Genomic DNA, 20,847 nt, shown 5'->3' on the forward strand with positions numbered 1-20,847 from the left:
AACAATAAAAATGGTCAACTCATTAAGAAGACATAAATCATAAAGTTATACCCATAATAATAAGGCTTCAAAATACATAAAGCAAAAATTGATAACTAAAGAGAAAAATAGACAAACTTGTCATCATAGTTGAAGATTTTAACACCACTCTCACCTGATAGGAAAACTAGGCAAAACCAGTAAGGATATAGAAGATGGCATCAATACTATTAATGGTCTTGTCCTAATTGTCATTTATAGAGCATTACACCCAACAACAGCAGGATACATATTCTTTTCAAGTACACATGGGATATTCAGCAAGATAGACCATATGCTGGGCCACAGCAAGTGTCAAGAATTTGCAAATGATTGAGATTATATAGATTATGTTCCTTGATCACAAGGGCATTCAATTAAAAATTGATAAGAATAAAGTAGCTGAAAGCCTCAGAAGTTTAGAAATTAGAAAACACACCTCCACATTACCCAGGAGTCAAGGAATAACCAGTTGAAATGACCAGATATTTTTAACTTGGTAATGAAAACATACCAAAATTTGTGGATGAGGCTAAAGCAGTGCTTAGAGGGAAATTTGTAGCCCTAAGTGCCTATATTGGAAAAGAAGAATAGTTAACAAAAATAATAATCTAAGTTTTTACTTAAGAAGCTATTAAGAAATGTGAATAAAGTAAGTAGAAGAGAATAAAAGAATTAAAAGAGAGAATAAAAAGAGCAGCAATCAATGAAATAGAAAAGAGACAAATAATAGAAAAAAGTTAAAGCCAAAAATTGATTATTTGAAAATATCTATTAGGAAAAAAAAAGAAGAAAGAAATCTAAATAGCAACACCATTAGTGAAAGAGGGAATATTATCACTATAGGTCATACTGACATTAAAAGGAAAATAAAGGAATATTATGAATAATTTTATCAATAAATTAAAAATTTTAGATGAAAAGATGAAATGGGCAAAGGACTTAGAAAACAGAAATTACCAAATGTATCGGCTGTGGATACACGTGGTGTTGATCTCCTTTCAAGAAAAACATTGACAGTCACCATGTGAAGTTCGGTTAGTTAATGGCTTCTACTGATAGCACATTAAAGATTTATGGCAGCTTTTAAATCAAGGCTGTACTCTTCAGAGGCAGCCCCTAGTCAGTGGGCATGGGGAGAGTATCAGGTCCTGGTCATTTCTGCCCAGTGTGGGACTCCTGTTAGAACAGGCAGTGTTTGTTCTGGAGCTTCCCATTGGGTGAGTTCTATCAAATAAATATAATGAAACAATACATTAAAAGGATAATACATTGTGACCAATAAGGATTTATGTCAGAAATGGTTTAATATTTGAAAATCGATGTGTATTTAACAAAGTAAAGGAGAAAACCTAAAAAGAAAAGTCATCTTAATAGAGAAAAAGCATTTCATAAAATCCAACATCCTTTGTAATGTTCTTAGCAAGCTAGGAATAGCGAGAACTTCTTCAACCTGATAAAGGCATCTATGAAAAACCCATCATACTTAATGTTGAAATACTGGATATTTTCTCCCCTAAAGATTGATAATAAGGCAAGTATGTTTTCTTTCTGCACTTCTATTCAACATCGTATGAGACTTCTTAGCCATTGCACTAAATCAAGAAAGAAATAAAAAAGCATAATATCGGAAAGTAAGATGTAAAACCATCTCTATTCATAGAAGACATTATTATCTACATAGAAAATCCTAAAGAATCTTCAAAGAAACTACTAGATATAATTGAATTTAGTGAGGTCTCAGGATACAACATCAATATATAAAAACTGATGTATTTTTAAATGTTAATAGCAAACAACTAGAAAATGAAATTTTAAAATTTCCATTTATAAAGTATTGAAATCATAATTTCTTCTTAGGAATAAATCATGATTCATTTTTAGGAATAAATTCAACAAGAGACATGATATCTATTTACTGAAAAATAAATAAACGGCTGAGAGGAATTAAAGAAGACCTAAATAAGTGGAGAGATATACCATTTCATGGGTTGGAAGACACACTATTGTTAGGTTAGCAGTTCTCCCCCAGTTAATCTCTAGGTTCAATGAAATATCAATTAATTATTTTCAAAAGAATTACAAGTCAACCCTAAAATTTAAATGGAAATGTATAGGGCCTAGAATAGCCAGAATAGTCAACAACAAAGTTGAAGAATTTAATTAACTGACTTTAATACTTATTATAAAGTCAGTTATCAAGACAGTCTGATATTGGTATAAGGAAATAGACATGGAATGAATAGAGTCCAGAATCGATATGCACTTAAATTTCCAACAAAGGAGCCAGAAGAATGTTTGATGATGTAAGTCATGCTGTGATTTTGAAGGCTAATGGGAGTGTCTAAAGAGTGACTTAGAAATCCATACCTTTCAATGTATGTAAATTTTAACCTGCCTTAAAAAAAAGAAAATATGTGGAAAAACTCAAAGGGCAGGGAAGAATTATAGCCATTAACTTTGGCAATTAAAAATGTATTTAGTACAAATTATTGATAGCTTTAAAAGTGGCCTTTATTTTCATCTTTTCTCCAGTTCTTTATTGGGCTTGCCACGCCATGGAAACATTTGGAAACACTATTCTTTTATAAGATTAGCAGCATAAATTTACATGCTTGTTTTGAGATTGGCTGAATTTTGTTGGAATGAAGATGGTCTCCACTAAGTTGATGAGAAACATTTATTTGAATCATTCCAGCACACATGGTGTGTTGGCTGTGACGGTGGCTCTCTACCAGCATGTAAAGTTTGCAGTTGACTTAACTTGTGGCAGTGAGTACTGCAAACTCTTTAGCCTAACGCTTTACAAAAAACAAATAACCCAAACAAATAAAAATGTTCCCGAATGTGCCATGCGGTTCCTTTGTATTTGTAATTCTTTTAGCCTTGATAGTGCCTACCCAGCATTGATTTCAGAGGTAGAACTTGCCTTCTGCTTTCGCTCTTGGGAGCCTGAATCATTCCTCTAGGAGCAAAAATAAATGTGTGTGTCAGGGTTCAGTGAGATCTCTTGTAACCACCTCATTTGAAAGAGGTGATTGAGTCTCTTGATCTGGAACTTGATAAAATTTTAGTATGGCCATCCTTTCCTTGCACCTGAGGATTTGAAGTTGAATTTTGAAAGAGTTCTCCCTCAGGGAAGCCTACTATGTCACTCAGCAACCAGTCATAATGAATTATATATGTTATACACAGAACATATATGTATACACACATATATAAAATATATGCAATATATTATATATGTATATTTGGCATATGTATGTGCATTTTATAAAATATTATTACATAATATTTTATAAAATATTATTACATAATAATATATAATGTATAATAGATTATATTACATTAATATAATTAATTCTTTCTATCTCTCATGTTATTAGATAGACCCAGAGAACTATCCTTCCTCTGAGCACCTCGGTTGGTGTCTGCTGCGAAGGATTTTTTCTCTCCCTTACTGATCATTTGCACTAACGGATAACTGAGTAGCACAGATAGCTCCATCTGCAGTCTCAGAAACGGTGCTCCACTTCCTTAACAGCTATAGAGATTGAAATCCTGGTCCCAAACTAACTTGGAGATTTGAAAACCCGATGATACTCTTTCTCCTTCTAACCATGTTTTTCTCCAAGGTCTTTGCAGCCTGGAGGAGTCTGTAGACACAGTTTTGGAATGTTTCAGAGGAGGTTAACTGTGCCCAGACGTTCCTAAGGCCATTTGGATTAGGGTTCCGTTGAGCAGGTAGCTAGGTCATTTTGCCTTCATTTATTAGGGAGCATAAACATAATGTATTCTTTGCTTTTAAAGCAGCTAATGAAGACAAGTGCCATCTGCATTCCCAGTCTCAGGTAGCTGACTGGGAACGTAAGAAGGGTCTGGAGCCCGCAGTGTGATTCCTCTGCCGCTGCTGCTCCCCTGCTTGTTCTGCTGCTGGTGTCGCTGTGGCTGGCTTTCATACTGTTTAGGGGCCGTAAGTGCCACCCTCACATGGTGTGTATGTGAGAATCTTTTAGCATTTGAGGTCTTTTAGCATGCCGGGCATAAGCAAATGCCAACTCTTACTTATCATTTGGTTGTTTTTCCTCTTTTTAAGTAAATAAAATAAATGACCCTAATATTGCTTACTACTAATGCTATACATTATTATATGTTTTCACAGTAATACTAATGCCTTCTCAGTCTATTAATAGATTTTACTAATTGCTTTTATTACCTGGTTCTTATTTCCTAAGGCAATTTTTTTCTTTCCTTCTTTCTCTCTCTCTCTCTTTTTTTTCTTTTTTTTTGCAATTAGAAATTTGGATTTTCTTCTGACTCATTGTCTGTAGAAAGAGTCATTCTGGAATTTTTATTTAACCTTCCTCACTACTATTTTTAACTCATTTTCACCTGTCTTTCTACTTTTTTGTTCTTTCCTTCAAATAAGTTTGCAGTTTCTGGTTTGGAATTTCTTTTCGAGGCATGATCCTTTGATGCCACCTAGGGGGCACCTGTAAGATTGGGATTGCCCATGTGCGGCTCTGAAAAGCCAGAGGTATTAGCTGGTTTCTACCCGGCCTGAATGGTTTGGCTTTCCTTGCATTTTGTTTTTTTCTTTCTGCTTCTAAGAACAGAGAATGCTTGACACAATGAAGGCAAAACGTTTGAAAATCATGAGCTTCATTCATCTTTTTAAAAGATCACTTTTGCATGGTGATAATAGCTAACACTCATAGGATGCTTCCTATTCGCTGCACAGTGGTCAGAGGGTTTTAAGGATGTTAGCTCGTTTCATTTCCCCAAGAATCTGAGTTAGGTATCACTACCACCACCATCATTGTCATCATCCCTATTTTTAATAAACGAGGAAACTGGAGCATAGAATGGTAGGATAACTTGTCCACTTAGAGCTGGAAAGGGAACTTCTGCTCGTTGACTCCAGAAACCACTGACCTGGCTATTTCTGTCTAGTTTGTCAGATCTTCTCTGGTCCCAGAAGCTTTCAGTCATTGTCCTTCCCTGAGAACCGCTTCCCCTTTCATAGGTTGCTTTCAGTGTCACAACTTCCGAACTGATGCAGAATTTCAAAGGTCATTTTTGAGGCTGGGCTGAGTAGAACAGTAGGAAGAAGGGAAATTAAGAAGCTGTTTCGAAAGAAATGAGGCTCTGTTTTCTATTCTATTAATTGAAAATAGATGGGAAGATTCAATGTAAATATGTTAGGAGCGTTAGTAGGGTAGTGATAATGGTGTGTACCTACAGATTAAAACTCTGAATAACCAACTTTATTTTTTTAAAAAATTTAGCATAGGAATCAGTGCTATTGCATAATGCAATGTGGAAATCCTGATTGGCATAATATAACATCATTTAAGAGAGATGATTTATCTTGAGGGTTTTAAGTTGATATTTATGCTGATGATAATCTATGATAAAGTTGAGTATCTGTAAAAGATTCTGAGTGTGTAAGTGTCTGTTAAAGTGTTGTTTGGAAAGCAGCAGATACTGGGATAGTGTCTGATAAGGGTCCCAGGTGGAACTGTTTTAGATGGACAGTGCTTTTATCTGAGGCCCCTAATCTCTGTTAGGATTTCTAATCCACATATTAGACACTCCCTACTGCCTTCTGAATACCAGCAAGTATTATGGTCAACAAACCCATTATACGGAGTCATTATCTCCATAGATATTCCATAAAACCTATTAATGAGGATAAAATGCTGACCAGTGTAACATCCGCATGAATGTTTTCACTTACGTATGTATTTGTGTCTGTGTATATGCATAGAGGTATGTACAGACCATTTGAATCCTTTCCAAAGTGCTAATTCTCTTAATAGAATTATTTCTAATCTTCCCTGTTGATACCTGTGGATAATAAAAGAAGCACATTGCCCTCTCGGAGCCACTCTTTGATTCATGAGAGGCATTGCTTTAAGCTATCGTTTCCTGGGTGCTTATATGCCACACACTCGATTAAGTGCTCTACCTCTACCGGCAGCCCTGTGGTTAAATGGTATCACCACCCAATTTTTCAGCTGAGAAAACAAAGTCTCAGAGAGGGTAAGTGAGTTGCCCAGTAGGACACAGCTGGCCACAGTGAGAGTCCATGTGAGCCCAGGTCTGCTTGGTGCTGAAGCCCCGACTGACCCCAGCGATGCTGCCTGCCCCTTCCTGTTGCTCATGTTCGCGAGGAAGCCGTCTGTGGCCCAGCCGCTTATCCCGGGCATCTTTTCAAATCCTGCTTGTGTTCACTTTACCAGAGCTTTCTTGCTTCTGTGTCTTGTCTCACGCTCAGCTTTGGAGCCCGTGACTCTTGTGTCTCCTTCTGTTTTGCAGCTTTGGAGACATGCTGTCCTTCACCCTGACGGCCTTTGTTGAGCTGATGGACCATGGCATAGTGTCTTGGGATACCTTTTCTGTGGCATTCATTAAGAAGGTAATACGGGTTGTGCTTCCCTAGCCTTAAATTACTTCCTTCTTTCATAGATAGTTTTCTCTGCTTTGAGCATATTTTATAATTGTTTCCTTTGTTTTCTTTTATGCTAAGCGGTGGGTGTGGTTTTTGATAGTATTATGTATGTGGGGGTCAGGATGCCCAAATTCTATATGAAAATGATATTTTGTCCCCATGGGGATTATAAGGGACTACATATGAGAACCCGAAGCTCTGGGAAAGCAATGTGTCACATTGTTAATAACTACACAAGTGTCTGCTGATTCCCTGTCCATGACTCCGTTGGTCTCTAGACCTGAGTAGAGTTCTTACTGTCCTTCTTGTACCCTCCATCCTCAACCTGGCATTTGGGGAAAGGGAGAGACGCAAAGTATACTGGCTGCCTACACGCAGAGGTTTGAAGCAGGGATGTATGAGAAGGAGGGTGCCTGGGGCCCAAGTGTCTTAGGCAGAGTGGGCCTGCTGCAGTCATGGCATGGTGAATGTCTCAGGCATCAGCCACTTCTACTGCTTCCTCCTTTGGGAGGAACCTAGTAAAGGTGGGCCCGAAGTGGCGGAGAGAGCAGAAGAGCCCCCACCATTCCCTGCAATTGAGGTGAAATAAAGACAGGCCTGGAAACTTCTAATTCTGTTTCCACTCTTCTGACCGAACATAAATAGTCCTGATCCTGAGACTTTTAGATGTTCTATTGAGTCATAGATGATTTTTTTTTATCAATGCATTAATTTATTTTTTCCTGTCTTTGTATATGTGAAATGGTTTATAAATTTACTGATATCCCCCCACTACTCTATTAGAAATAAAGAGATGTTTGGAATTCATGCATTTATTTTATAAGTATAGATTACCGGGAAGAGTTATCTAAAATAGACAATTTCAGTGAATCTGTGCAAGCTGGAAAATCAAAGCAAAGTGCAGTAGTATTCACTTGATGTTTTTAAACCTTCTATTTGGAAATAATGGCTGACAGGGAAACATTGCAAAAATAGTACAGAATTTCCTATATACCCTTCATCCAGCTTCTCCTAATGTTAATGTTTTGTATAATGATAGTACAGTTATCAAAACTAAGTAAATTAGCGTTGGTGCAATACCTTCATTTGATTGCACTCGTTTTTCTACTAATGCCTTTCTGGTTATGGATCTGATCTAGAATCCTATATTGAATTTGTCTGTCGTGTCTCTTTAACGCCCTCCAATCTGTGACAGTCCCTCAGTTTTTCCTTGTCATTTATGACTTTAACGCTTTTGAAAGGTACTGGTCAGTTGTTTCATAGAATGTTCCTCAATTTGGATTTGTCTTAAATTTGTCTGATAGTTCAATTAAGCAAGGCTGTGCTGTTTTGCAAGAGCACTGCAGAAGTAATGGTTCATCCCTCCCAGTGCATCCTATCTGGGGTCCTTGATGTCGATCTGTCTTCTTAATGGTGATGTTACCCTCGGTTACTTGGTTGAGGTGGTGTCTGTTGGGTGTCCCCACTGTGAAGTTACTTCTTTTCTTTTTGAATTAATCAATATCTTAGGGGAGATGCTATCTTGAATTGCAGGGCAGAGGATAGCCCAAGTCTGTCGAATGAGGGGTTGAGATCGGAGGCCCCACAGGTTGAACCCCTGCTCTGTGTCGCATGTTTATGTAAGATAAGAGCTGATTGGAAACCTAGAACCTTCTCGGCACACCCCTGAATCCTCTTTCCTCATGTAAGTCCGTAAAGCCAAAGGGGACAAGTAAAAGGAACCATGTAAAAAACACACAAAAAAAGGAGGAAGCCTCTTTTTGCCTATATTTGTTAGTGGTATGAATTGCTAAACAGAAAAGAAACTATTATAGATGAAAAAGCCAAAAAAAATTCCGATGCACTATAAACTGCCTTCCTTTGGTGGTGGCAAGGAGTGTACCTGTTAGATTTTGAGAGCAGAAAATGAATTGCTATATTCTCTCTCCCCAAGATAAGTTCGAGAGAAGCAAGTCCAAATCTGAAGATACTGGGGTTTGTGGATTTTTTATACTGAACAAAAATTTTAACGCTTTCTGAATTGGTAGCAGGCCTTCTTTTCTGCATCCAAATTGCCCTGCTTGTCTGTTATTACAGCTTCTTTTGCTGTAGAATGTAAAAACGATGTTGTGCTGAATGTGAATTCCTTGAAATTATGTTGTCCTTTCACTGACATTAGCTCTTTTGATTCCCCTCAGCAACCCTTTCCAGAGCAGAACAGACAGTCTTGTTATTTCTGGTCAGGAGGCGGGGATGCAGTGGCTCGCAGAGGTTGAGTGAGGTCGCATAGTGAGTGGGGCGCCCTCGGTCACATGGTTCAGGGCTCTTTTCCCAATGATCACGCACCTGTGATTTCCAAGTGCAGAGAGCAGTTCCGGGGGCCTGGTTTAACCAGCATCGCCCCTGCGCATCCCTCCCTGACCTTACAGGTAGAGCTAAGTGATTTCTTCTGCTCTCTGTTCCCCTGGGATCTCCTGTATGCCCCTGTTTCAGCACTTAACCACATTTCTATGAATTTTTTGTTCACTTGACTGTCTCTCCCAATAGACCGTTAGCCCAAGAGGGCAGAAACACGGCTTTCTTCATGACTTTATCATCAGGGCCTGGCAAGGAATAAGGTCTTAACACAGTTCCGTGAAATGAATGAATAAATTTGCTTCAGAAGCATTAACAGTAACAACCAAAAACATAGAACTTGAAGAAGAGAAGGAATACAGTGGTACTGTATTTAACTATATTTTAAGTAAAATATCAGTTATAAGTGGAAAGGAATTGTAAAGCTGTGTTTCTTTAAGTGATGTTAGTAGTGGTCAGAGAGAATTGACAGTAATTTAATTTTTTAACTGCTTAAGAAAATGGGCTTCATTCACTGAAATTAAATCAAGAATCTTATTAAATCTACAGTAACAAAGATAAGCATTTAAAAAATTAAATACTTTTTAAAAACAACACAGTTAATTTTTTGCATGCACTCATTCCAAGTCATTATATTTTCATTGCATTACTACTTAGAGATCCCTTCTATGAATTTAAAAAATAGTCATCAAAAAATTACTTAATTTTTTGTATGGTTAACTTTTTTATTCATTAGCTGGACCAAATTCAACCGTTTGACAACCCAGGAATTGTATACAGGCAACTGTCTTTTAAATGGAGCTTTATCTCGACAAAAATCAACTAGGAAATGGGCTGACAAAAGATGCCTATCTCTGTGGTCTAGAGTTGGCTTCCTATTAATGCCAAATTCATACCACTTTGGAGAAATATTTTTTCCCTGCCAGCCTCTATCTCCTCTATTACTTTATCTGTTTTGTTATGTGTGGATCTAGATTCTAGTTTACAAATTTTGGCTGCAACAAATACCATCGTTTCATAAACACTCTGAAACTTGGAATCCTTTGATGCCAATATATAATGTCATTGCTTTTTAAAGACTTGGCTACTCAGAGAGAGGGTAGGAAAACATGGAGAAGAAAGAAAGGAAAAAAAAATAGAACTTTCCGTGTTATGAGTTGGTTTTCCCCTAGCCAAGTATAACATCAGTGCCTTCTCTTGGAAGGAAAGTTTCTTATAAACGCTCTTGAAAACTTAGTTGTGCAGGAGAACCTGGCTCACCCCGTAAATATTTTCAGTGCCTAGACAAACATCCTGCCACTTTGGTTTAGAGACCCAGGAATTTTTTGCCTCTTAAAAACTTGAGAGATTTATAGGCCCCTACTCAGATAATTTAAAATGTGGGAGTGGAGCTTCTTGCTTTCTGTGGTTTCTTTAGGTTTTTGTAACATAGGAGAATTTTTCTAATTCTAAGTGTTTATTGGATCATTGATTCACACACTGCAATTCCCCATTCTTCTTAAAAGTTACCTGTATATTCCTCTGTTTTATTTAGGTAACATTTTTAAATGAATGAGCAGCATAGGAGATAATATATATGTGTGTGTGTGTGTGTGTGTGTGTGTGTGTGTGTGTGTGTGTGTGTGTAAAATTATTGCTAACTCCTCTTACCTGTTCCTCCTTGTGATACAGGCTGGCTTAGGCTGGCTCACCTGTGTCCACCAAAAGTGGAGTAACAGAGCCAGGAGAAATTTTTGAAAGGCAGAGAAAAATCATTATTAATCTTTTGAGGGATAAAGGAAATTAAAATTTAAGCAGGCAATCTCTAATCTTCTATAGCTATCCTAAAATCTATAGTTTTCAAACTGGACACAGAGAATAACATTTGTTCATTAACTAATTTTTACATTCACTAATGAGGAGTTTGTCTTGAGTTCTTTTGAAGAAGATAATTATTACATTCACTTGAATTAACCCCAATGCCGTGGTTATTCATACTCATTAAGTGAAAGTGTTAGATCATTTAAATGTCTAGTTAAAACCACTGGCAGATAAGGCAAAAGAAAGGAGTTAGTTGAAAAAACAACTATTTAATAGTATCTACTGCAGAATTGTACATAGGACACTAATGAACTGAGGACCCACTCTCAGTCAGGCAGGTACTTAGCTAGGTGTGTTACACAAGATGCTCATTGTGGAACACGCTTTAGGGTTGCTGAAATAATTGGATCCATATGTCAAGGAAGAGGTGAATTAATAGAAAAAATACATTTTAGAGAATACCTACATGAATATAAGGGATTAGTTTCATGGGAGAGAAATAAATAGAAACGGCAAATGGAAATGGACCGTTCATGTGGCTATAAATATGCCTGAATGACGGCAAAGACCACATATTATTTTACCACCATGGAGCAAACTCACTGGGCACAGGGAAGAGTTAATGATCTGTAGAGAACTTTAACACCATTATAAGAAGGTATATTTCATATTAGAAAACATTAAGAGTTCTGATTGAATATTTTGAGAAAGGAAATATTGACAAGGGATATTTATGGAAGTAGTGGGTAAATTTCCACTCAACAGAAAGCTTGAACATAGAAGGAACTGAAGAAGATGGTGTTTTATTAGTTCAGTTTCATTAGTAATAGTAATTCAGCAGTGAGTTGGACCAGTGGGCTAGTGTTGGGTGTATGCACTGAGTATGAAAAGGGAGACATCTCAAATGCATTCACAGGGACAGAAGATAAGGAGCTGGGACTATTAATCACTAATGATTGTGGATACTTGGAAAAGGGTTATAATGGAGAAGGAAGGAGTAAGAAGACAACGAGATTGATTTTTTAGTCCATTTAAATTTAGGCTTTGTTGGAATATCCAAATGGAGGTATCCTTTTGGGTGTCAAGAGTAAGCACTTAATATACTTCACAGTAAATGGCTTTCTGTCTCTCTCCACCACACTGTAAGGTTCTTGAAGTTAAAAAGTGTGTAGGTGTTGCTCATCTTTGTCTTTCCAGATGTGGGGGACAGAGCAAGCCCGTTTTATTGCACAGGAGCGGTACATATTATTATACTTGAATGGATCAATTAATGAATGAGCTAATGAATTATTGACTCATTAATGAATGAGTAAATACTGACTGAATGAAAAGAGGGGATGGAGATGGGGGGAGGAGGGAGATTGACGACATCAGCAGTTTTGAAGACTGGGTGGAGCCTAAGGCACATCCAGATTCAATAAATGAAGACAAGCAGGGGAGCCTGGAATGAGGAGGAAGTTAGTGGAGAGAAAACCCGAAGTGTTGTCAATGAACTTCTTTATGAGTTCTTTCATTTCCTACTACCACTGCCAGGAATTATGCTGAGAAAGATGGTGGGTGGTGGTGGGGGTGGTGGGGAAGTCAGGGAATTTATACTCTGTTTAGAAGCGGCCTCAGTTACGTAGTACACCACGAACACAGTGTGAGGGTAATGGGATTTTTGTCAGAGAAAGATGGCCCTAAAGGAAGAAAGGTGGCCTCGCATGATGGATTTGGAGGATTGGGCAGACTGGGAGGATTAGGGCAAGGGCTTGCCAGAGACAGTAAACACGGCAAGTTTATTAGCCATGAGAGGAACTAAAGCAGTTTTTTGAGAATCTTAAAATTCCTATACTTTTCCTGCAGTTTGTATTATAAAATAATAGCTTTTCGGAATGTAAAATCGCAATGTCACTGTACTTCACATTATTTATTTCCCACCACCTGAGATCCAGATGTGTCTGGGGCAGGCCGGGTGTTGGTAGCTGCACCTCCCACCCCGGTGTTCACCAGGGTCAGTGGACTGGAGACCACTGGGATGGCAACTGGACGTTGCCATGGGGACGTTTGCACTTTATCATGTACAAGGATGGAGAGGGGACCCCGAGGAGAGGGATCGATGGTGCAGCGGAAAGGGAGAAGTTGGTGTTGACAGAAAGAAGCAGCCAGTGTTTCCTTGTCATGGAACCAAGGAAGCAGTCATTATGTTGATATAATAATGGCCTTTTATTGTGAGTTGTCAACAGACAGTAATAACTTTTAATGAGGCCTCTAAAATAAAACCTTTATGGTACCCATGTGTTTGCATTGCTGTGATCTATTATTCTAACCCCTATGTTATTTCCCTCTTACATCGCGATTTATTATGTTTGGGGTTTTAGTGATTAATTCCTTAGGGAATATATTTTAGAGCTTAACCTCGTATTTTAACTTTTAGCACTGCTAACTTAAATGATTTCCTCTTTGCTAAATTTGGAAGAGATGAAAATAATTTCTTTTAACCATAAGAAGTTAGAAGAAGGGGGTAAAGGGTTTTCTGTTTAGGAATAGCAAGGAGAGTGGCCAGGGACTGAAAAGTTGCCAATTGAATTGTGTTGACAAGTGTGATTTGTGTGAGTCCCTTAAGAGCACAAAAGGGACAAAATAAGCACAGAAAATTCATGACTGTGTGGATGAAGGAGTAGCCTGGGGATGAAAGAGGAAGGGCTATTAGTATATTTTGAAATTACAGTCTCAGAGAAACACAGCAATCCTTACAATATATGTATTGAAATCGTCTGCCCCTGAAAGCTGAACCTCAGAAGAATAATCCTGGGAAAACCAGAAAGAATAATTCTTTACAGTTGTCTTTAAAAAATATTTATCATTGAATTATAGAAATAAGATAAGTCACGCTTTGTAATGATGTGATGACCAGTCATTGACTTGATGGAGTTCCTGCTATTTTGCTGTGATTCCAGGTAACCCTCAGTGTCTGGTGTTTCTTAAATGAGATCCCAATTTCCTTTATTTATTCTCTTTTCCACTTCTCTGCTCTATTTACCATGAATAGTCAATCATGTCCTGCTTGCATTTTCAGATAGCAAGTTTTGTGAATAAGTCAGCCATAGACATCTCCATCCTGCAGCGGTCCTTGGCCATTTTGGAGTCCATGGTGCTCAATAGCCATGACCTCTACCAGAAGGTGGCACAAGAGATCACCATCGGCCAGCTCATTCCACATCTTCAAGGGTAAGCATGCCCTGCTGCTCCGGCGAGGGGACATGCTTCAGGAGCACAGCCACGTAATGCCCTGCGAAATGTTTCGTGTCGTTCAATTAAATGTATAGAAAAAGAATCACAATTTGGCATGTAACAAAACCATGTATCACGCTGGGAGGGCACAGTGACTTCCCCCGGGGCCCACCCCTGGGTGAGGTGAGGGCCATGTCTGTCTCCAGTGCCTGGCTCTTAGAAGGCTCTCAGTATTGATGAATGTTAGTAGATATTGGTAGAGTTTTACTTTTAATAAAACAGGACAATTTGTCCTCTTAGATTTTCAATAGTCTTTCTTTAATTATGTAAGATAATATTTCCTGTGATATAATGAGTATTTTCATAGTTAATTGGAAATTTTATGTTAGGCATTTTGTACTAGGAATTTTTAAAGGCAGGCTTCTCCCTTAGGTAGGCTCAAGGTGATTGTAATGACCTTCCTCTTTTGTATTTTATAATACATGTATTTTTTCCTAGTGTCTTGAACTGTAAGGTGGAGGTAAGACAGCTGCCCCTGCAGCCTGCAGTTGGAGCTGTTTCCCCTTCTTGCCTCCCTTAAGTAACCAGTGAGGTTGTCTCTGATGATACCAACCTGAGACGGGACTCCTTTATACAGTGACACTTTAGGAATTAAAGTATTTTGGGTTACAGGTGGCAAAAAACATTGTAAACTGGCATACACAGGAAAAGGAGTTATTGGAAGGGAACCTGGGTGCCACGCAGAATCCAGAAATGACCGAAGTAGCTAAGCGTTGGGAAGGAGAAAACTATGGCTTCCTCAGAGCCCTCAGTGACAGGCCTTTCCTCCAGCATATTGGCTGGTGCTGGTGGGACCCGGCTCCCAACAGCTCCTGCCCTTGCTCTCTCAGGTCACATCTGCAGCTTCTCGGGAGGAACCCTGATGGACTCACTCGGGTTGGTGGCGCAGGGTGGGAGTGTGTGGGATATTCAGTAGTTCTCTGTAACGTTTGTTGTGTTTGTAATATAAACTACCAAAGCACATTAGACGTTTGGAGGCAGGAAGATGACCAGAATTTAAAATTTAAGCCGCAGAAGCTGTGGATTGTGGCCTAAAAATTACCACATTCTCCAAAATGACGATTTTTGTGTGTAACCTCTGTAGAAATAAGACTAGTTTCACGTTTTCCTGAATGTGAAATGAATTCACTTTATGTATCTTGAGGGCACACTTGTTCATTCACAAAGCACTTCACCAAAGTGAGGAGTTTGTTATTCTCCAAGCCCTGTGCGAAGGACTTTATATGCATAATCTATTTTATCTTCACAGCAATCCCATGAAATAGGTGTGTCCTTGCCCATGTTGCAGATGAGGAAACTGTGTTTTGGGGGTGTCCATGAACTTGTCCAAGGCCACACGGCCAGCCTGTGGTGAACTGGGTTTTGACTCCCATCCTGCCAAAGGCTTTGTTCTGCGCTCCACCTCCCCCTAACCGGCTGATAAATTATCCCCAAATGTAGCTTGTGAGCTGCCCTTTGTTTATGCCTTAGATCCTTCCTTTTTACTGTTTACCATGTGGCTTACATTAGATCTTTGCTTCATTTAGAATTGCTGATTTCTTTCCAGTGAAAAGCAAATTTAGAAACATAAATACCTATTCGTTTTGTTATTAAAAATTTTCTATTTAGAAATAGATTTTTAGAATATGTAATATCATAGCCATGGAGACAAGCAATTTCCTTTAAATTAGCCCAGGAATGTGGAAACATCTAAAACTACTCGCTGATATACTTTATGCATCAAACAGAAAATGACACCAACCCACTCACACACACAACTGCTGCTACTGCTAACTACTACTACCTCTCCTGGGTTCATGCTTTTAATCCTAAGAGAAGAGAAGGCTGCCTGGATTTCCGGGTGATCTCCAATGAGTGGTGTCCTGTGCAGCTAGTAACAGCAATTGTACACCTGCTGTGTTCCAGCTTTGTGGTGGTTGGAATGCATACTCAGAGCTGAATGCTTTTTCTAGGCCCTGTCTTTCTCTCTCACCTCTTTTTGGCTGGGGGTGAGTGTGATTTTGAACCTCATAATGGTCTGACTCAGGGGGAGCCTCTTCTAACTTTCTGTATTGTCCTGTGTCCTTACAGGTCAGATCAAGAAATCCAAACCTATACCATTGCAGTAATTAATGCACTTTTCCTGAAGGCGCCTGATGAGAGGAGGCAGGTAAGTTGCATTTCTTTAGTCTTAAGACTGTGTCCAGGGCTGGGAACTTTTTGTGCAGAGAACACCCTTTCCTTCCTATCTAGGGATCTTCCTGGGCCACTCGGTTGCTCTGGCCATAGGTGGGTGCTCTAGAGCAGCTGTGCTCTGTAGCTTGTGGCTGGCAGTCTGGGATCCTTCCCAGATCCAGGGGGAGGCGGGTGGAAATGGGTCAGCCCCTGGCTGCTGCTGGAGTGTCCAGCAGTAGAAGCCCATGTGGCCACTGTGGGGAAGCAGAGCTGGAAGTCCCTGGGATTTTCTCTCATTTCATGGGATACTCACTAGGGTGGGCAAAGTGTTTCCCCATTTTCTGGATCAAGAAACCGAGACCCTAATAGGTGTCACTCTTTCTCCAGGCTGGGGGCGATGGGAAGTGAGAGGACAGGAGGGGAAACATGCAGACTGCTGCTGCTGGTCGAGATAACTGCAGTCATGTGTCAGAGGGCTCTGTGCTCGGCGAGATCACTCCTGTGTGGATGTGGCTGGGAGGGGCACGCAGTCCATTTCCCCTCTGTTTAAAAAGGGGAGGAAGCCCCTTAAATGTACATACATGAAACCTGTCCTTTGATAGTCTCCTTTGTCTGTAGATTCTTTGTTGTTTTTTGTTGTTGTTGTTAACTAGAGAAAGGACCATTATAGAGGGATGTGGGAAAAGTGGAATTTTGCCTTGTCTTGGAATTTAGCTCACACCTTAAAATCCACTCATGTTTTCTCTATCAATATACCATGTAATATGTTACCCTGCTCCCAATTCACTGCCTTTAAAAACTGGGTGGAAATATGAGGTCTTTAGAAAGCGTGCTGGGAGCTCGACAGCAGTTACCAATGAATTGTTTTAGAAGAATTTAGAAAGCGAAGCTGCTACTGAACGCTGTGTTGAGTATTGTATTATTTTATTTGCTTATTACCAAGAATTTTAAACCTCAGTGACTAAATGTGAGAGATTCTGGTTTGTTTTACATTTAGAATTGCTTGTTCGTTCCTGGGAACGGGGGCTGTGTTTGTCCAAGGAGTCGTGTCACTTTCTAGTTTGCTGTATATTTGACTTGGCGCTGGCTGGAGCTAGGGGGAGGTGCCCGTCCTCCACGACCCTGTGCCAGGGGAGCTCTTACTTAGGCTGGATTTTTAAGGGTAGCTTTACAGAGCTGAGGTGGGATCATAGACAGGGCTGCACCTTTGATATTTTTATCTAAATACCGAGCTCATGATAACTCCCAAGCAGCCCAGGAATTTGCCTGCAGCTCTCACTATGGACATCCCCAAGCTTGATGTGGGCATTGGAGAAGCTTGATCCTTCTACTGGCCAGACCACGGACTTTTGGCCAAACCACATGGTAGCTGAGTGTAGAGTGTAGACTAAGGAAGGCTGAATTCTGGTATCACTCTTGGAAATTTCCTTTCCCCATCTGTGAAAGAAGAGGTTGGATTAGAGGAAATGAAAGTTCATGCCCACCCCAAGGGCTGTGGTTTCACTTGAATCTCTGGGTCCAGACACTAGTAAGATGCATACACTTTACATCTTGCTTTACACCACACTACTATTCGTTTGTTGGATTCGACTCTCATGATCATGAAAAAACAGAGAATCAGTTGTCAATCTGTGCTGACTCCAGGACATTGATAACAATGGAATTATAATGGAATACCAGTATAAGATTAGGCTGAGATTCTGTGAATCAAATCTTTTTTTGGAAAATTATACAACATGAGACAGGCATGAAACCATTTGGCCATATATTGCTATAATAAACCACCACAAAGGATTGTCTAATAATCTTAAACCACTTAAGAAAACAATCCAATTTAGAAATGTGGGAAGTTAGCTATGCTCCCAGCAAAAAATTGGGTCCCTTAGGTAGGGGTCGTCGCAAAGGATAAGAAAATAATAGAAAATGGAAAATAATAGAAATAAAAGCATACACAGAGACGAAGGTATAGTTTTATAGATTTATAAAGATAAAAGGCAAAGCGGGATACTCAGGGGTCCCTGTGATATCCCCATGAATTGTAAGGCCCAGAATAAAGTTTCACATGGGCATTTATAGGTACAGAGATTGGTTGCCAGGGGTAGCAGATTTACATAATAACAGGCAATTTGTTTTGAGTTACAAGTATTTCAAAAGGCTTCTATAGATCCCTTGACTAACTCTGGTTACAAAAACTTTCAAGGACAAACTTCTAAGTTCTAAGATAAAGCTGTTACTTAACAGAAGGGTTAAACAGAGATATAGTGGCTCCATATTTCTTTATCTAGTTATTGCAGTTGGAGACAGGTCGCCAGAAGTCAAGCAGGAACTGTCCCTTGGGCTAATTGTTTTTAGCTGCAGGTATCTGTCTCTGGGCGGACACTCTTTGATCAGCTCTCATCCCGTGATTCCAATGTAGAACTTGCTTTGTCCTTCAAAGCAGGTGAGAACCACCACAGGGTTGAGACCACAGCGTCACCTTGGAAAGCAGCTGCTGCTGACCTTTGAGATGCCCTCCTTAGGTGGAGCAGCTTTTGATATGCAAACTAACATGTTCACATATTCTTTCAGGGCAGAGCCCTGCAAAATTCCTGAGACCATTCCTGTCTCTATTATAGTACTATTAATTTATGGAGTGACAAGAAAGAGTATGTATAATCCAGAAGAAATTTATAAGGTATTATATAATTAATAGAATCTTTGAGATACAAATATCATAGCTACAAGGTGTTTACTTGCCCATGGAAAATTAACCAGGACTTACAAACTGTTGAATTTAAGACTGTTGTTTGTCAAAATAAATGGAGTATTATGATTTTTAAATTTTTAACAAAAATTTTCAGTGAGTTACAAGAGCATTAACTCTAAAAATGATTTCAAGTTCATAATGAAGAATAGTTTGTTTGATATTATTTTCTGAAAGTCGGTAGAGGCCTGTAAAGCAGATGAAGCTAATTGTTGATATCACTTGGGTTGATATGGATTATATTGACAGCTGAGCGTATACACCCTAGTCTGGATTTCATATTATAAGTAAATTAAAGTTTTAATTGGTGTAAATTTGACATTGACATTTTTATTGGCATATGTTCTAAAAAATAAAAGTTATGAATTTTTTGGCAAATAGTAAAATTTCCTAAAGTCTGCCATTAACAATAGCATTGTTGAGTCTGCCATGTGTTTTACAGTTCATTATTTCATTTTATTCTCATATTAAGTGAAAGCCATATCATTTCTATTTTACAAATGAGGAAACTGACTCACAGGGGGTAAAGAACTTGACCAGGTCGCTGAGGTGGTTGGAATCAGAGTTAGAATCCCACCCTGTCCCTGCTTTCACCGGGAAAGCATTCCAGCGATTGCTGATCAAGGAGGCGTCACCCACAGAATTCTCTTGTATTTGCCAAGTAAAGAGCTCTCTGAGGCCCGAAGGACACCACCAAACCCATTTTCTCGCTCTAATAAGATTAAAATATAATCTAAGCATTTATTATTGAATTTGTAGGAACACCTTTTATTTTTGTTTTGTGTGTTTAAAGCCTTAGGACATTGGATACATTCCGCTTCAGTCTAATACTTTTATTTATTTCAGCTTCTCTTTGTGACACGGGGCCAAACACAATCATAGGACTTCATTATCTGAGTTTCTTTATTGTTCAAAATGTGTAAACTTAATTTGGAATGCTTTTGAATACCTAGAGCTTATTTCTGCCTTTTAGTACCACCACAGTCAGAGGGACCTGAGTGATTTTTTTTCCTTTGCATCCACAGAGTGGGCCTTACTGAGAGAGCTCCGTGCTAGGGCTTGGAGTAGAACTCTCTCCTCTGGGGATGCCTCCCGGTTCCCTCAGAGGTGGAGGCCTTGTTTCTCCATGTCCCCAGGATATAAGGATATAGGAGAGTCTCTCTTTCCCTGCACAAACGCAGGGAAGGGATGCATTAGTTTTGTGTGGGAGGGGGTTGTTGTTAGGTGGGCAAATAGATCCTTGTCCTTACAACTACCTGCTATTATCAGTTTACTGTTTCAGTGGCAAATATATTAGGAAGATCCCTGCCAAATTTCTCTACAAGTACTTATGGTTGTGATAAGCATTATTTAAAAAAACTTATTAGTTAAAGGATTTGGTAGAAAATTAGAAAATAAAGATTCAAAAGGAAGAAGTTTGAAAGCTTCCCATAATTGAGTTCCCAAAGAACCCCTGCAGTTACTCACAACTCTTGTGACTTGTATGGTGCTTGTCCCACTCGGTTCTATGCAAATATTCTCCTATATATATCATTTTTTCACCAAATGTGAACATACTACATGCACTGGTGTTTTTGTTTTTTTTTCTTTATAAGAAACTGCTTTTAAAACTAAATAATATTTTGTGGGAATCTTTCTATATCAGTATATCTATACCCATATTTATATCTCTCTCTACTTTTATATCATTTTGATGCTATAAAATATTCCCCATGAATTCTCACATTTACTCAGACAATTCTCTAACATTAGACAAAAAAAAAAAATCTATGATGTAGACAAGGATATTTCCATTTTCTTTCTGACTGAGCTCCTGTTTCTTAGGAAGGTAGTATAAAATATTTATTTGTTCTTTTATCAAACATTTATTGTCTGCTCTGTGCCAGACATTGTGCTCTGGGCTTGGAATACAAAGAAGAATAAGACAGTCTCTTGCCTATGAGGCGCCCATAGCTTTATGCAAAAGATAAATGTTGTAAATAGATAGTTAAAATAATTGCTGTAGTAGAAGTTGGGAATATATTGTCTCTTCTAGCTTACTTTAAAATCTTATAAACTGATAGACTAAAAT

General features: G+C 38.8%; 1 protein-coding gene across 1 annotated transcript in view; it reads left to right on the forward strand.

Annotated features, from left to right (window-relative positions):
* LOC105805796 (engulfment and cell motility protein 1) overlaps nucleotides 1-20,847 on the forward strand; it is a 265,488-nt gene that overhangs the window by 79,684 nt on the left and 164,957 nt on the right. The window contains exons 7-9 of the mRNA XM_012638750.1: nucleotides 6,340-6,439; nucleotides 13,665-13,816; nucleotides 15,950-16,028. Coding sequence (XP_012494204.1) covers nucleotides 6,340-6,439; nucleotides 13,665-13,816; nucleotides 15,950-16,028 — 331 coding nt within the window. The remainder of the gene's footprint in view (nucleotides 1-6,339; nucleotides 6,440-13,664; nucleotides 13,817-15,949; nucleotides 16,029-20,847) is intronic.

This window comes from Propithecus coquereli, unplaced genomic scaffold, assembly GCF_000956105.1.
Source record: "Propithecus coquereli isolate 6110/MARCELLA unplaced genomic scaffold, Pcoq_1.0 Scaffold134, whole genome shotgun sequence".
NCBI classification, from domain to species: Eukaryota; Metazoa; Chordata; class Mammalia; order Primates; family Indriidae; genus Propithecus; species Propithecus coquereli.